The 17,034-nt window shown below is 41.8% G+C and overlaps 1 protein-coding gene across 3 annotated transcripts in view; it reads left to right on the forward strand.

Moving 5' to 3' along the window:
* Positions 1-17,034, forward strand: part of ADAMTS9 (ADAM metallopeptidase with thrombospondin type 1 motif 9) — a 156,351-nt gene that overhangs the window by 71,787 nt on the left and 67,530 nt on the right. For all 3 annotated transcript variants that reach the window (XM_088021881.1, XM_028110425.2, XM_028110427.2), the window contains 6 exons: positions 948-1,112; positions 4,662-4,781; positions 7,454-7,558; positions 7,697-7,864; positions 9,838-10,107; positions 15,069-15,230. In XM_088021881.1, coding sequence (XP_087878007.1) covers positions 948-1,112; positions 4,662-4,781; positions 7,454-7,558; positions 7,697-7,864; positions 9,838-10,107; positions 15,069-15,230 — 990 coding nt within the window. The remainder of the gene's footprint in view (positions 1-947; positions 1,113-4,661; positions 4,782-7,453; positions 7,559-7,696; positions 7,865-9,837; positions 10,108-15,068; positions 15,231-17,034) is intronic.

Raw genomic sequence — 17,034 nt, forward strand, 5'->3', positions numbered from 1 at the left:
TACAGATGAGAAAACAGAGGTACGAAACCGTCACTTGACTTAGTATCCGTAGCTGGTTGTATTGGGATTAAAACCCACATTGGACTGACTCATAAATTCCCCACATTTAACTCCTATGCTAGAAAATCATGGATGTTGTTTTATAATACGGACTGGCCCTGACTTACAGTGGTTCAACTTAACAATTTTTTTTACTTCAAAACGATGTGAAAGCAATTTACATTTAGTGGATATCGTACTTTGAATTTTGAATTTGGATCTTTTCCCAGGCTGGTGATAGGTGGTACATACTCTCTTGTGATGCTGGGCAGTCAGCCCTGCGATCGAAATCACGTGAGGGTCAACAACCGATACACTTACAACCGTTCTGTACCCACACGACAGTTTTGCTTTTCACTTTCAGTACAGAATGCAGTAAATTACATGAGATAGTCAACACTCTATTATAAACTAGGCTTTGTGTTGGACGATTTTGCCCAACTGTAGGCTAATGTGAGTGTTCTGTGCACGTTTAAGGTGGGCTAGCCTCTGCTATGCTGTTCGGTTGGGGAGGTGTATTAAGTGCATTTTCGACTTGGGAGATTTTCAACTTACACTGGGTTTACCTGGATATAACCCCATCATAAGTCAGGGGAGATCTGTATCTCATGGCGTAGTGCCATGCTGAGTTTATTCTGGGCTTGACACGGTCCCAGAGCCTTTATAAATATAGAATGAGTGAGGGAAAGAAAGGAAGGAAGGGAGAGAGGGAGGAAGGGAGGGAGGGAGGGAGGGAGGGAGGGAGGAAGGGAAGAAAAATGAGCCTTGATATATTTACAAATTGCTATGAGAGAGAGGAATGACTGTGGGAAGAGAGCACACCTGTTCCTGCTAATCCATGAATAATCCCTGGGAACCACAACACGTTGTTCAGAAACACCCCTGATTGGCTGTGCTCTTTATTACAGTGCCTGGTCACCTGCGGAAAAGGGCATAAGCATCGCCAGGTCTGGTGTCAGTTTGGTGAAGATCGATTAAATGATAGAATCTGTGACCCTGCGAGCAAGCCAGCCTCCATGCAGACTTGTCAGCAGCCAGAATGTGCGTCCTGGCAGGCGGGTCCCTGGGGACAGGTATTTTGAACGATAAAGTTCTTAACTACATTCTTTCCTTCTTATCTGGAGAGGGCTTGCAGAGGGGCATTCCAGTGGTGGGGATTTAACGGCTGCGTCTTGTGACTTGCACTATACCTCCATGGCGCTGGATGGAGCACAGGAAACTGCAACCATTTTGCCCCAGGTCTGAGGATTCCAGCTTGCCCTCCGGGAGCTGATCATTCCCTTTGCAGACACACAGGCAGCTCCTCGCCCTGGAGTTGAAACGGTAGCTTGAGCACACGTGCGGTTTGAACAAACTCACAACAGATCTCGTGTCTGGCTGATGTTATCTTCTAGTGTGCTGCTGTGGGGGGTCATTACAGAATGGGGTCCAGAACCTTTGGCCAGGGCGTCTGGACTGGGATTTGGGAGGGAGGTTTGGGATCCCCACATCATGGCTCCAAAGCTCACCTCTCATAAATAAGTCAGACCCTTCCCACAGAAGTAATTTGATCAAAAGTTGCAGGATCGTTTCACTTTGAAAAACTCTTTTCCGAGTCCCCTAGTCTGGAAGTCCCACAGTCTTAACCTGAGCTATTCTTAAAGGAGAGAGTGAAAGTCTCCCTTGGGCTCCCATTTGAGAAGCCACTACTCTGGGAATTAAGTCCACCCTAATATAGAAGCAAACATGTCCTGGGTACTATATAAGCAGCCCTCCGAGTTCCCAAGAGAAGCAAAGCAGCGTCTGCCATCACTTACAGGATCTCTTGAAGAATAACTCTCTCCCCACCTTGCCCAGCTACAGCAACTCTTCTAGTGTATGTCTTTATTTCCAGGATGCCATGCAATAAATGGGAGCAGCTTTATCCCTGCACCCTTACAATTTCTATCAAACTGACGCTCTTCTGAACCCTCCCATCCACAGGTATAATGGCTGAGCGTGTCTGATGGCACTAAACAGGGAGAATCTCTTACCCTTCCAGCCTCCTTTTTGTCTGCATCTGCATAACTCTCAGGGAATAAGAGAAAGAGAAAGAGAGAAAGAGAACCCAGCTCAGAATCGCTATGAAGCTTTGAGTGTAACATCTTTTATAACTGATGGGCCTATTTTTTAATCTGTGTCTACACCAGACCAATCCTAGCCAGAGATTTGTTCTTCCTTTTATTGAACATGCAATTCAGGGTGATAAACTGTATATATATATGTGTATATATATATATACACATATATATATACACACACACACACATATATATATAATTTAAGAGTAATACATGTTCAGAAGAGCAATGTTGCAAAACATAATTTAGCAAAAAGAGCAAAACTAAACACACTCCTTAACTCTGCACAGATTACTGGTATTGATGCATCTGATTTTCTTCTAATATCTTTAGACTAATATTAGGAGTGTACTTAGTCTGTGTTTTTTACTTGAAGTAAAACACATGTCACACAGCTAAGCAGGTTCAACGTGAACAGCTCAGTAGCTTTTAGTGTGTTCATAATGTTGTGCAGCTGCTATGTCTGGCTAGTTCCAGAACTTTCTCATCACCCCAAAATACCCAGGAAGCTATTACTCCCCATTTCCCCCTACCCCCTAGCCCCCGGCAACCAACAATCACCTCTCTACTTCCATGGGTTTACTTCTTCTCAGTATTTTGTGTAAATGGGATCATACAGTATGTGACCTTTTGCGTCTGATATTTTTCACGTAGCATACACGTTCCAAGGTCTGTATTGGAGTACATATCTGTACCTCATTCCTTTTGGTGGCTGCATAATAGTCCATTGTGCCGATGTACCACATATGTTTATCCATCCATACCTGGCTGGACGTTTGGATTGTTTGTACTCTTTGGCTCTTGTGAATAGGGCTGAGATGACTATTCAGGTATGAGTGCTTGTTTTAGTACCTGATTTCAGTTCTTTTTGGGTGTATCCCTGGGAGTGGTATTGCTGGATCCTGTGGTAAGCCTGTGTTTAACTTTTTAACAGTTTTCCACAGAACCTGCACCATTTTACATTCCTACCAACAACACACAAGGGTTCCAATTTCTCTGTCTGTGCTAACACTTATTATTTTCCACCTCCTCAATTATGGCTCTCCTGGTGGGAGTAAAGTGGTATATCATTATGATTTTGATTTTGCATTTCTCTAATAACAAATGATACTGAGAATCTTTTCACATGCTTGTTGGCCATTTGTATAGCTTCTTTGGAGAAGTGTCTTTTGCCCGTTTTAAAAAAAAAATTGTAATTATAGCCAAAAAACATACCACATCAAATTTACCATCTTAACCATTCTTTTAAGATTTTATTTATTGAGAGAGAGAAAGAAAGAACATGAGCTGGGGGAAGGGCAGAAGGAAAGGGAGAGAGAAAATCTCATGCAGACTCCGCACTGAGCACAGCTCAATCTCCCCCACTCGGAGATCATGACCTGAGCCAAAGTCAAGAGTTGGACACTTATCCGACTGAGCCACCCAGGTGCCCCCATCTTAACCATTTATAAGCATACAGTTTTTTGTTTATTTGTTTGTTTTTGCTTGTTTTTTTTTTTTTAAGATTTTACCTATCCACTTTAGAGAGAGAACGGGGAGAGGGGTAGAGGAAGAATAAGGGAGGGAGAGGAACAAGCAGATTCCACGCTGAATGCAGAGCCCCACACTGGGCTTGATCCCACGACCCAAGATCATGACCTGAGCTCATGACCCCCGCAGAAATCAAGAGCCGGCTCAACCGACTGAGCCACCCAGGCGCCCCTTAAGTGTACAATTTAACAGTGCTTCTTTTCCTATTTTTTAATGAGGTTGGCTTTTTGCTGTTGAATTATAGTTGTTCTTTATATTGTGGATTTCAACCCTTTACCAGAAATTTGATTTGCAGATATTTTCTCCAGTCCCATGGTAGGTTGCCTTTCCATTCTGCTGATGGTATCTACTGATGCAAAAGTTTTTAATTGTGATAAAATACAACTTGTCTATTTTTTCTTTTGTTGCCTGTACTTGGGGTGGCATATCCAAGAAATCATTACTAAATTCCATGTCATGAAGATTTTAGATAATCTTTTCTTCTCAGAGTTTTATAGTCTTCCCAAAGACCTCTTATGTTGAGGTCTTTGACCTATTTGGGGTCATTTTTATAAATAGCGTGAGTTAGGGGTTCAGCTTCATGCTTTTTCATATAGATAGCCACTTGTCCCATGGCCATTTGTTAAAGAGATTATTCTTTCCCCCATTGTATGGCTGAGACTTTGTTGGAAATCATTTGGCCGTAGACGTATGGGTTTATTGCTAGACTCTATTCTGTTTTGATCACCGTAGCTTTGTAGTAAGTTTTGAAATAGGGATGTATCGAGTCACAGTCAAGGAGTTGAACTCCTACAATTATAATTCCAGTGGGAGGTAGAAATAATTCCAAGCATCAAAGTGATCATTGATGAATATAATTTGTACAGAGCAGGATTGCCCACTTTTACCTAATTTCTCTGGGTGCCAGCCCTCTGTTCCACTACGATGGAAAATTTCTTTTCTTGTAAAATTGGCTGAAATGTGTGTACCTTTTGTTGTATTTCTTTCCCTCAGTGCAGTGTCACTTGTGGACAAGGATACCAGCTAAGAGCAGTGAAATGCATCATTGGGACTTATATGTCCGTGGTAGATGACAATGACTGCAATGCAGCAACTAGACCAACTGATACCCAGGTAAGTCTCCTCTGTCCAGCTCAGTGCTTGGCTTTGGGCACTAAAATGCTAGAACTTCCCAGTGGTTCAGTCACATTTGAAGTCCTTTCATACGTAAGTATGTAGGTAGAGCAACCAGTTGATTAACTAAATTGTCCAGATGTACCTATTTGTCACATCTTGAATCTAATATTTTGATGTACCGGTTTCATTTTTCTCTGGTTATTTGAAGTGTATGGAGTTTTGATTCCGATTTTTTTTATCGGGTAGCAAATGTTGATTGTTTGGTTTTGTTTTCTTGAACTCAGACTTTTTTTTAAATGATTTCAATGTCAGGCTTAGCAGATAGTGTCATATGATCGGGCAGCAGGGTGCTAAGGCTGGTCTGCACCAGCTCACAAGAGCTGATTGGTAAATTTTCAGGAATTTTGCAAGCTGGTTGCTAAATACAGGCATTATTAAAAATTGAAAATATAAACCTATGATTAAATAGATGGTATTTCAAACAAAGCTGATAAATACTCCAAACTTACTTATCACCTCTCAATGCTTTACTCCATTTTACTATTATCTGTGATCTTGAGGTGATTTACATTCACATATGTATCTGTAAGGTGGAAATACTAAATGATGGTGAGCTATTGCACATCTCTTCGCAAGTCTGTGTTCATCAACATCATGTTGGTAGCTTGATATTGGCTGTGGTGAGAGTATTTAACACAACAGAAATCAGCAAATGCTATAATTCAGGGTTTAAATTATTTTTTTTTAGACTTAAGAAAGTGATGGAGAAAATGATAATAATGTAGATTACACATAATCTACATTATGCTTAAAAGAGTCTCGAGTCCAGGGCTATCACATTGTAAATAATGCATAAAATTAAGGAAATATCCTTCCGGCACTTGGAAATCATTGTCTGCTTTGGTGCTGGAGTCACTCATGTCATTGGTGGATGAATGGAGTTCTGACAAAAATCTTGACTGTTTACCTGTCACCTTAACTCTTCAACGCAAAATATCAACTCTTGTTCATGTTATAACTGCACTTATTCAGCAATTACAACCATATTTGGCAACAGATTCGAGAATTCAACAAAAATCAGCAAAAGTATTCTGTGAGACTCAATTGTACGGAATTTAAAAGAAAGAATTGTATATATTATTGTTATATGTAAATTGTGTGCTATACATCCTTTATATTAGTAAAATTTATGATACACAGACAAACATCTATATGTATATATATAGAGATATACATGTGCATGTAATGTGTGTGTGTGTGTGTGTGTGTATAAATACATTTCTACAAACACACACATACACCTTTTTTCTCAAGAGAGCCTGTTGGCAATCACTACCAGCACCTTCCTCTTCATGGGCCTGGATTTTAGCATCATTTATGGAAGGAGACTATGTAAAGAGAAGACGTGGGTTTGTAAATCAGTTTTGCTGATTGCCAAAGACAGGATTTGAACCCTGACTATGCCCAGAGCTCGTGCTCTAGGGCCCTGTCTGGCCAATGTCCTGCTTCCATTCTGAGTATATTTCCACATGTGTTGTTAATGGATGAAGAGTGTCAAAAAGTAAATGAATACAGCATTGTTGTCCTTGTCATTAATCAATGATAAAACACCACTTGTGACTTGTGTCATCTTTTTTTTTAAACGTTACTGAAATGTTCTAAACCACAAGCTAAATGTCTGTGAAATGTTAGCTATTACATTAAACAGTCATGAGGTGAAGATTTAGCAACTCCCTTAGAGATTCAAAATACACCTTTCTCTCTAAATTGTTCCGCAATATCTGATGGAGTATCGGGCAGCTCAAGCAGTTGAAGCATATGGACAATTTCTTCACTATGGGAAAAGTTTCATGTGGTTTTCTTTGGACCATAGGCAGAAGAATAGGCAGGGTCTGGAGCCAAGTAATAGAATTTCCCTGTTCAGTTTGTAAGCCCCCTGTCGGGCTCAGCACGGAGCTCCCCACACTTTGCACCATGCCTGGCACATCTCAGGCATTTGACGGATATGTATTTAATCAAAGAATATTTGCTAAGTTGTGAGCAAGTATGCATTTCTGTTTTCCCATCTATAAATCTGAAAATGTTATCTACACACAGATAACCTCAATTTACTTACAGGGATTTCCTCTGAGTGATGAGGAGGGTTATATACATTCCAGGCATTGGCATATCAAATACACCTCTTAGATCTAGATTTGACCATCGGCACCATGGGAGTTCTCCTTAGGTAAACTTGGAACACCAGTTCATGATTAACAAATTCTGATTAGGAAATTAATTGAAATGTGAGAACAGAATTTGGTCTTCAGAGTTTTTAAAAATTGACAGTTGATCATTTAAAAAAGATATCCTGTTCCTTCCCAACTTATGTGCCATTTTACAATATTTTTTTCTCTTCCCACATGAACAGGCAAATAACTATGGTATTAAACATCATTCAGGAAAGCCCTGCCCTATATCAGTGCACTCACAGAGGGACTCAGATTATACCCCATTTTATCGGTGAAAGCATTGGGGCTGACAGTTGACATGTGATTTGCCCAGAATCACACAGAAATCTGAGGTCTTGGAATTTTTAGCCCTAAGATTTTTATTCGCCTTGCCCATTAAAGTGTGCATGGACTTGACTTCAAAGTAACTTTGGCTTTTCTCCCCCTTCTCCCATCTAGGACTGCGATTTACCATCTTGTCACCCTCCCCCAGCTGTCCCGGAAGCAAGGAGAAGCACACACAGTGCACCAAGAACCCAGTGGCGATTTGGGTCTTGGACACCAGTAAGAAATAGATGGAAGACATAGAGAGGGTGGAAGGGGAGGCAGGGGTTCTCTGACGTGACTATAGAAAGTGGGTTACTGTCCAGTGAATCATTGTTTCAAAATAACACGCCTGCATTATTTCACTTCAACACCCAGTGCTCAGCCACCTGTGGAAAAGGTACTCGGATGAGATATGTCAGCTGCCGGGATGAGGGCGGCTCTGTGGCTGACGAGAGCGCCTGTGTCACCCTGCCCAGACCAGTGGCAAAGGAAGAATGTTCTGTGACCCCCTGTGGGCAGTGGAAGGCTTTGGACTGGAGCCCCGTAAGCGAGTGGATTCTTTGGAATTGGGAAATGACTGGGGGGACCATAAGAGGATGACTAGTGACAGGTCCCAAATGTCAATGGGCACTATTTTACAATGGGTATTATTAAATCACTTAGTCTGTGATTTAAATTATTTAACCCCATATATGTACAGCTGGGATGAATCTTAACCAGATGTGCAAGAAATGGATGTTGTTAAAATGTGTAAATCAGTGTGCAGTGTCCTTTGCCCCATCCTGTTGGATTGACTGGAAAACCTTGTGTTAACTGAGTCACACAAGAATGGAATAGGCTGGGCAGAGCACCAAATGTGCCAGGGAGAAGAGGGGAGAAAGGAGAGGGCCTCTTACCTGGAGTCTGGATGCCTCCTATCACCTCAGTCTCTTGAAGTCCAGTGGCTCTGGCTTCCCTGTCCAGAGTGGGAAGGTAGAAAGATCTTTCTTGGAACACCTGGGTGGCTCAGTCAGTTAAGCGTCTAACTCTTGATTTCCACTCAGGTCATGATCTCAGGGTCATGGCGTGGAGCCCTGAGTGGGGCTCTGCACTCAGCGTGGGGTCTGCTTGCCCCTCTCCTTCTGCTCCTCTTCATGCTCCAGCTCGTGCTCTCTCTCTCAAATAAATAAATAAAATCTTAAAAAAAAAAAAAACAGAAAAAAGAAAAACTGTTGTCTTCAGGCAGTCCCTGCTTTCTGCCTTGCAAAAATCCCAGAGCCCAGGAAATACAAAGCTTAGGATAGGTGAAAAGAGGCCATAAGGAAAATAGAGAATTAATATCTCAATAAATATCATAACATATGTATGAAGTTGGAGCAGTAGATTCAAAGAAAGCCTTGTAAAAATCCAGATCTTGACATTTACTGGCTGCATGACCTTGAGCAGTCTGGCTAGTCTTTGAGCCTCAGTTTCTCCTCTTAAAAGACCAAAGAAGAATACCTACCTTACAAAATTGTTTAAGTATTATTTGAGGTTACTTATGCTAAATGCTTAGTACAAAGTAGGTGCTCAATAAATGGTAGATAATCTCACTCTCATGCCTTGAGCTTTCAGTCTGTCTATCCATCCGTCCATCCGTCCATCCATCCATTAAATACATCTGTCTGTGCCCCAGATATTTGTAAACGCTTAGTACAGAAAAAGCAGCGAACAGCAAATAATAAAGCCCCAGCCTTCATGGAGATCATTCCGATGGAGGTTCCAATCAATGAACAAATAAAGAAATAGATATATATATAGCAACAAACACTGACAAGTACTAGAAAAATGTCAGGCAGAATAAGGGCATAAGGAAAGATGGGATGTGCTTTTAGATAAGGTGGTCAAAGAAGGCCTAACAGCACATTGAGCAAGACTTGAATAAAGTGAGGGAGTGAGTCCAGTGGACATCTATGTTGTACAGGAAAAGGTAGAGCAGGTGCGAAGATCCTGAGTAGGGAGTTCTTGGCATGTTCAAGAAACATCCCTAAGCCCAGTTTAGCTGGAGTGCAGTGAGTGGAGAATGACGGGAGATGGGTCAAGGAGGTAGCCAGTGGCCATGCAGAGGGCCTTCCAGGCCAAGATGGCTTTGGACATTATTCAAAGTGAATTGGGAAGTCACTGGAGAGAATGGCCTGATCTTTGATTTGCAGGGGTCATGGTTTGTGATATGTTAACAGACTTGGGCTGGGGTGGAGGGTGTCCAGACTGTAAGCAGCATCCCGGCCGAAGAAACCATTGCTGTAGTCCTGGCTGGGGCCAGGTGACTGTGGAGATGATGGGAAGTGGCTGGATTGGGGGTGGAAAGTGACTCCTGAGCTGACAGGGTTTCTCAATGAAATGGCTGCAGGGTGGAAAGACAGGGAGCAAACAAGGATGACGCCAAGGTTTGGGGCCTGAGCAGTGGGGTGAGCAGAGGGCCATTCACAGAAAATGCACACGGCTGGATTTGTGACTGCCAGTGACCAATTCTTTCTCTTTCTGGATGTTCAACATAGTGCTCCGTGACGTGTGGGCAAGGCAGGGCCACCCGGCAAGTGGTATGTGTCAACTACAATGACCACGTGATTGATCAGAGTGAGTGTGACCCAGATTACATCCCAGAAACCGACCAGGACTGTTCCATGTCACCGTGCCCTCAGCGGACCCCAGAGAGTGGTCTCGCTCAGCACCCCTTCCAAAGTGAGGATTACCGCCCCCGGAGCGCCGGCCCCAGCCGCACCCATGTGCTTGGTGGAAACCAGTGGAGGACTGGCCCCTGGGGAGCAGTGAGTATTCCCTGAAGGCTTTCTCTACTTTGCTTTCTTCTCTTTCACACTTTCAGCTTTGGGAGGCAAACAGATTAGAAACACCTCTGAAGCCTTTTTTCTCACAAGGGATTGGCATTGTACATTTTCATCTGTTTTGGACCTCTGAAGCCTTTTTTCTCACAAGGGATTGGCATTGTACATTTTCATCTGTTTTGGGTGAACCATAATGGATTCATTTCAGTCCCTGAAAAGTGTCCCCCGATAGTGTCTGCAGGAACCTATAAGCTACCCTACCTGGGTAGAGGGGGGCGTGTCACAGGTGGGCCACAAGATCACGTGGCTCCTAGGTGGTGCTGGGAAGACCATGATGACGTGATGATGAATCCCAGAGGCTGGGGCGGCAGGCAGCTCCTACCTGAAGGAAATTAAAAGCACAGAGGAAGTTTTCTGAAAGGGAGCTCTTAGGAAAGTCATTTTCCTTCTTGCTATTTTCCAGATGAGCAGAGTCTCAAAGTGCCATGGTCGCTGTGTAATTTATAGTAGTAGATTGTCCTGGACTGGGGACCCACACTAGTCTAGATAATTCTGTGCTGGGGGAGAAATATCATAACCTGATGACTGACAGCACAGCCACTGAGTGAAGATGCCTCTGTTTGAGCCAAAGACTTGCATTTTCAAATTTTGAGGTCTTTAGTGGGTCCCCTATTCTCCACAGGCCTGAGGTTCATCATCTGTAAAACAAAGTAAACAATAATTCCAGCTTTTCTGGATTGTAGTAAATGTGATTTGCACACTGCCCGCCCCAGAGTGAGAACTTTCTCATTATTCTCATCATTGTCCTTCACATTAGGAAGACCTTGAAAGATATTTAATAGTCACAGGGAAAATATGCTTTGAATCTTTTTGGGTTTTTTACTGAATAATTTCCCCAAAATCATTATATTGTGGACTAGTGGAGGTGTCTAATGGAACTGCAGGTGGGGTAAGGTAGCAAGGGATCCTGCCTAGGTGTGGGGAATTAGAAGGTGTCTAGTAATCACTCTGGGGTCTTCATTTTAATTGTTTACTATTAGTTTCCTTCTTGTACCACTAATTGTGTTTAATTATTTCTGAACTAAAAAGCATTAGAAGGAAACTGTCTGCTTCCCACCGTGGTTATGTTTCAGTAAATGAGATTCCCTATCCTGTGAATACTGATTAGCCACCAAGCATTTTTCACCCACTACAAGTATTGGTTGTATGCCGAACATCTGCCCCATTGCCCAGGACCTTCTCTCTCATTCTCCTTGCTCGCTCTCCACTTTAAGGCTTCCTTTGCCTGGGTTAAAAGAGATTTGGGTTCGGAGAAGTTAGAGGGTGATCAAGGGAGGTAATCACTGAGTGTCCCACAATTTTTCTGGTTGAAAAATTTCCAAACTCACATGCATATTCTAATGATAGCACTAGAGCTCTTTTAAAAAAAATTTTAAAGCTATTCTTACTTAGGACTACATTCAGAGATGATGCATTCTTTTAAAATTGAATGATTCTGCCCTTGGGCAGTGTTCCCAATTAGGGAGGATTAAGTAACCTTTTTGCAGCAATGGGCAATACCATTCTTTGCTTCATTGTGCCTGTTTTTTGTTTAGGGATTTTTTTTTTTTCTAAGATAAGTGAGGCTGAAGATGGACAATGTGATTTTTTTCGGCTCTAGCTTGATGTGCCTGACCTGCTCCCAGGAGTGTGTGGAATGTACGTGCATCTTTGCTTGGTGCAGTACACAAACTGTGTGATTCTTCCTGTTTTCCATGGCAGGAAAGGTGTCAAAGAATCATGAACACTGGAGGATGGGAATCTAATGTTTTCAGTGGATTCTGGCATAAAAACCTCATTTTATAGTACATTTCTGCATAAACTTGAACCCTGTGTGAGATTTTCCCCCTTGTTACCAATCAGGAGTCTCTGGTTGTGAACAAAAGAAAAGCAGCTGACTCTTTCAAATGAAAATAAAACAAACAAACAAAACTTTTCATTTGGCCCCAGTAGAGACAGAGGGCAGAGCATCTTCAGTGTGTGCTAGAGCTAGAGCTAGAGCTCAGCAGTTGGCAAATCTTTTTTGTAAAGGACCAGATAATAAGTATTTTCTGTGATGTGGATCATATAGTCTCTGTCACAACTAACCAGCTCTGCTGTTACAGCACAAAAGCAGGTGTTGACAATACATAAATGAGTGAGCATGGCTACGTTCCAATAAAACTTTATTTGTAAAACAGGTAGTGGGTCATATTTGGCCTTCATGCTGTGTCTTGTCAACCCCTCTCTAGATGGAGCAGAAATTAGAGGATAATTTCTGTAGGGAGTTTCTATCTTAATAAATCCCTTTTAACTCTCATCTACCCTGCTCAGGATTCAAATTCTCAGGAGAGTCTCAGAGACCCAGCTTGTTCTACCTGCCCACTCATTGACCAGGAATGGGCAGTGTATTTTATTTTTTTTATTTTAGCATGTTATGTTAGTCAACATAGAGTACATCATTAGTTTTTGATGTAGTCCCACAAGATGACATCCACTGGGGAAGAAATGGTTCCTTTAAGGAGAATTGGGCTTCCAGATATGAGGGGAAGTATGCTAGGCAGGTAAGAAAAGCAGATGTCCCTCACCTCTTGCTCCTGCAAAGACCATTCTTTCTTATTTTGGCCAGTGTGGATGATGGGTGCAGGTTTTATTCAAATAAAGGTTTACCTAGGGAAATATGTCATCTTAAAAGGACAGGAAGATTGCAGCAGGGCGCCTGGGTGACTCAGTCGGCTAAGTGTCTGACTCTTGGTTTTGGCTCAGGTCATGATCTCTCGGTGGTGGGATCGAGCCCCACGTCGGGCTCTGTGCTCAGTGCAGAGTCTGCTTCAGATTCTGTCTCCTTCTCCCTCACTCTCTCCCTCTCTCTCAAATAAATAAATAAAATCTTTAAAAAAAATGACAGGCAGATTACTAACAAAAGAGGTCAAGAGTGAAATTCTGTGACATGGAATAGAACTAAGAATCCCTATTAACTAAAAAAAAAAAAAAGGCCAAATTGAACCTGAAAAAAATTATGTACAACACTATGGGATTATAAAGACCCAAACAGGCCCTGGGTTCAGATAGTTCAAGACTGTGCAGTGTACTTGCTTGGCCCCAGCTAAGCACTCCATAGTTCTCTTTGGTCGGATTTTCAATAGGAACCATCTGATTGGTTACTGGGTAGCCAATGGATTGGTTGGCCTTAGATCAGGTGACCAGCCTGCTCTAGTCAGCCATATTTAAGGGAGGGTAGCATGTGGTTCATAGAGGTGGTGTTTCCACTAACTTTAATTGGACAGGCAAGTGGTGTACATATCCTGTGACTGGTGTTATGGGAGCTAACAGAAACACAAGTTATGACATTGAACCCTCCTTCAAAGAGCTTGCCATTTCATTGAGGCAGTAATGCTCATAGGTGACATAGTAAAAGAATGATACAAGATTGTATTATGAAGGGAAAAATTCAAGGGCCAAAATGTATATTACAGATGTACTTACAGTATGGAAGTTCCTTCCTAACATTATAAATTCTGGTCCCCAAAGTCAATTAAAATAATGATTCTGTGCTTTCTCTGATGTCCTAAGCTGTTTAAAAACAGAAAACAAGTATGTTCAAGTTTAGAGTCATAATATCAGAATCCTCAGAGAATAGTGATGGAATTTTTTATAAATCAGAAATTTCCTAAATATTTTCTCAGAGAGAAGTCATAAATCTGTTTTCCTGTTCAACATTTTAAAATTACATCCAACGTATTTTATAGTGACACATAATTTGTCCAGTAGAGGCAGAGAAATTGAACTTGGGTCCAATGCAATAAGCCCAAAAACACATTCACAGCTTTATTTGGAAGAAGCTGAACAGTGAGAAGCATTGTTTGCAGGTATTTTGAAGTAACCCAGGTTTGAGCTAGGGTTTGATAGAAAGCACAAATCTGCCATCAGAACCCAGAACTAAAAAAAAATGTTGCCAGTGCAGTTGGAGGCTTACTAAATAATTCATGGGAATTGCACTGCTTTGAGGACTAGTTGGGTTTTTTTATAGGCAAACTGATTTTACAAGTTAAGGGTCAGAGTGAAGGATACTAGCAAACACATTGGTTTTGAAAAGATAAGCTCATTGTGGAAAGAAAAAAACACTCAAGATGTAGATAAATAAGAGAACTATGAGAAGCTTGTGTGGGAAATTAGCTGAAATGCAAACATAATTCTGTGACAACCATGAGAGAGAAGAGTAGACAGAAAGTGCCCCTGAAGAGAGGCTTGTCAATATGGAATCCAATTAAGGTCCTTGTGGAAGTAAAAAAATAAATTACAACACACATCTTGCTGCCATCGGCCACTAAAGTCGAGGCTACTGTGAAGAGAGAGAAAGGAACATTCCCTGCAAGGAAATGATGTCTAAGTGACATTCCATGATGCTTTGGATAATTGAATGAGTTAATATGGAAGCCCAATTTCAACAACTGATGTGTCATTAAGCATGCAATTTGACCTCGGCATTGAAAGGGAAGTCAAACGTTGGATCTAAATAAGCACTTGGGATTTTGAAAAGGAAAGAGTCTCTCATAGACTATGGTGTCCATCAACAACACCTCTATACTTCTCCGGGATACAGAGGGGTTGAAGGAAGATATTAAATGGGACTGCTTTGGAAGTCACAAGACATTATCATCCCTGGGGCATCTTTTGAACGCCTCCTGAGGTCCTAATGTGTGCAAAGGGGAAGCCCTGTTTCTGCTGCCTGGGTGTTTATAAGGCATGTGCAGTGAACAGCCCCACAAAAGGGAAATTCTTGTGCTTCCTTTCTGTCCATTGTCTGGACGACTTGAGAACGCATTCTGTCACATTTGTCTCTGACCTTCCAACCAGCTGCTTTTTGTGTCCCTAAACTGCAGATCGAGGTAGGGATTAACCTGTTGACTGATGTCTGCTGTGTTCAGTGTTCCAGTACCTGTGCTGGTGGGTCCCAGCGGCGTGTGGTTGTGTGTCAGGATGAAAATGGATACACCGCAAATGACTGCGTGGAGAGAATAAAACCCGATGAGCAAAGAGCCTGTGAATCTGGCCCTTGTCCTCAATGGGCTTACGGCAACTGGGGAGAGGTGAGAGAGAGCCATCCGTTTGTCCGTCCTCCGGAAAAAACACAGAGTGATTTTGCTGACCAAACTGCTGCCGTTCATAGTTTAAGGATGAAGAACGAGTTCTAGTGAAAGCTTCTTGATTTGGGATTAACCAGGAGACCTGTCTTAATTCTGAACTATTTTAAGAGTGCATTTATTACCAATTAGAGAGAGTTTTTAAATACATAGGAGAGGAAAATTAGCAAAGCATGCAGATAAATGCTAGGTTAAATTATGGGTTAACCTCTGTTGATTAAAATATGGACACTTTTAAGGTAATGGGAAATATGTGTTAAATTGGTCCGTGACAGTGTTACCATCTTTTTTCATAGTTTTGGGGTGTTTGTGATGTACTCTTACTCCCATGGCATCTTTAAAATCCTTGATGAAACCAAATCCTAGTATTTCAAATCCTTGATGAAACCAGAATGAATAGGTGCTGTTATTCCCATCAGTGATGATGCATTTTAATGATGGAAGAGAATAATTAGCTGTATAATATCAAATAATAAAATTCTTCAGCTGTTACCTTTTAAGAGTGGCATCCTCTGACCAATGAGGGGCAGTAGAGTGTTGGGAGCAGACAAAACTGGATTCTACTCCCAGCCGTGACTCTCATAAGCTTTGTGGCCTTGGCAAATTATATAACTTTGCCAATATCTATAGCACCATCTATAAATGGGAATAATAATGGCACCAATTCATGACTAGTATATGAGATAGTGTGTCAAATACCTAGCACATGGTCTTCAATCAGAGTTAACTGCTATTAGAATAATGATAATCATTATCATTTCTACTATTACTGTTTATCGTTAGTATTATTATTATCAAATAGGGTTTTCAAGCCGCTCTTCTGTGTAGGGCTTAGATGCTTATTGTTTTGTGTGTAATTAACCAAGAATATGTCTCTCTACTCTTGAGTCCACAGGGAGAGCACATAGTCAGAGCTTTGTTGCATTGGTCTGTCTTGACTGTAAAATTTATAAAATAAAACGTGGGGATTAACATCTTGGAGACCCCAGTGCCAAGAGGGGAAAAAGACAAATGAGATGGGTGGGCACGTTAGTCCACACTCCTGGCTAACCGAAATCCCATGTCTACTTTCACATAACCTAGTAATCATAGGAAGTCATAACAGAGTGTTCTGTTGACTTTGCTTGACAGTACGTCATTCTGGAGGGCTTTGATGAAAGGCAGGAAGGGGGAGTCAGGCTTCAAGACTCATGTATTACGGGTTTCCCAAAACTCCTCACAGAGTTCTGTCCTGTGGGGCCTGTGATTAAGCTTCTGTAATTGGACCAAAGCCAGGAGAGTACACGCATTCACTGTGACGCTTGCTGTCAGCACAGACCAGATCATTCCAAATTCTGTGGGAGATCTGGCCTTGACACAGCAGGAGAGCCAAATGTCAGTGTTCCTGGATGTGAGCACAGCAGCACTCTCCAAGAAATACAACTTGTTCCTGCCTCAGAGGTTTGGGTCTAGCCAGAGTCAGAGCTTTATCCAACGTTCCCACCACGTTGTTTATTCATCCCCGGGAAAGTCATCATTATCCCAAGACTCAGAGAGAGCATAAAATATCATAACGTCATAAAGGTCTCTGGAGATTGGAGTCACAGAAGAGCCAAAAGTTGGTTACAGCTTCTTAGAAGTTGCCAGAAAATAAACCCAACTAAGTCATTATATCCTTTATTTGGTGTACTGGGTGGTGTACGGAATTTTATTTTTTTGAATTTTGGTTTCGTATCCATCAAAGAAACGGCTGCAGTCTTATCTAGTCACT

This window comes from Eumetopias jubatus, unplaced genomic scaffold, assembly GCF_037043125.1.
Source record: "Eumetopias jubatus isolate StellerSeaLion01/CBP00866 unplaced genomic scaffold, mEumJub1_p1.0 scaffold_1, whole genome shotgun sequence".
NCBI classification, from domain to species: domain Eukaryota; kingdom Metazoa; phylum Chordata; class Mammalia; order Carnivora; family Otariidae; genus Eumetopias; species Eumetopias jubatus.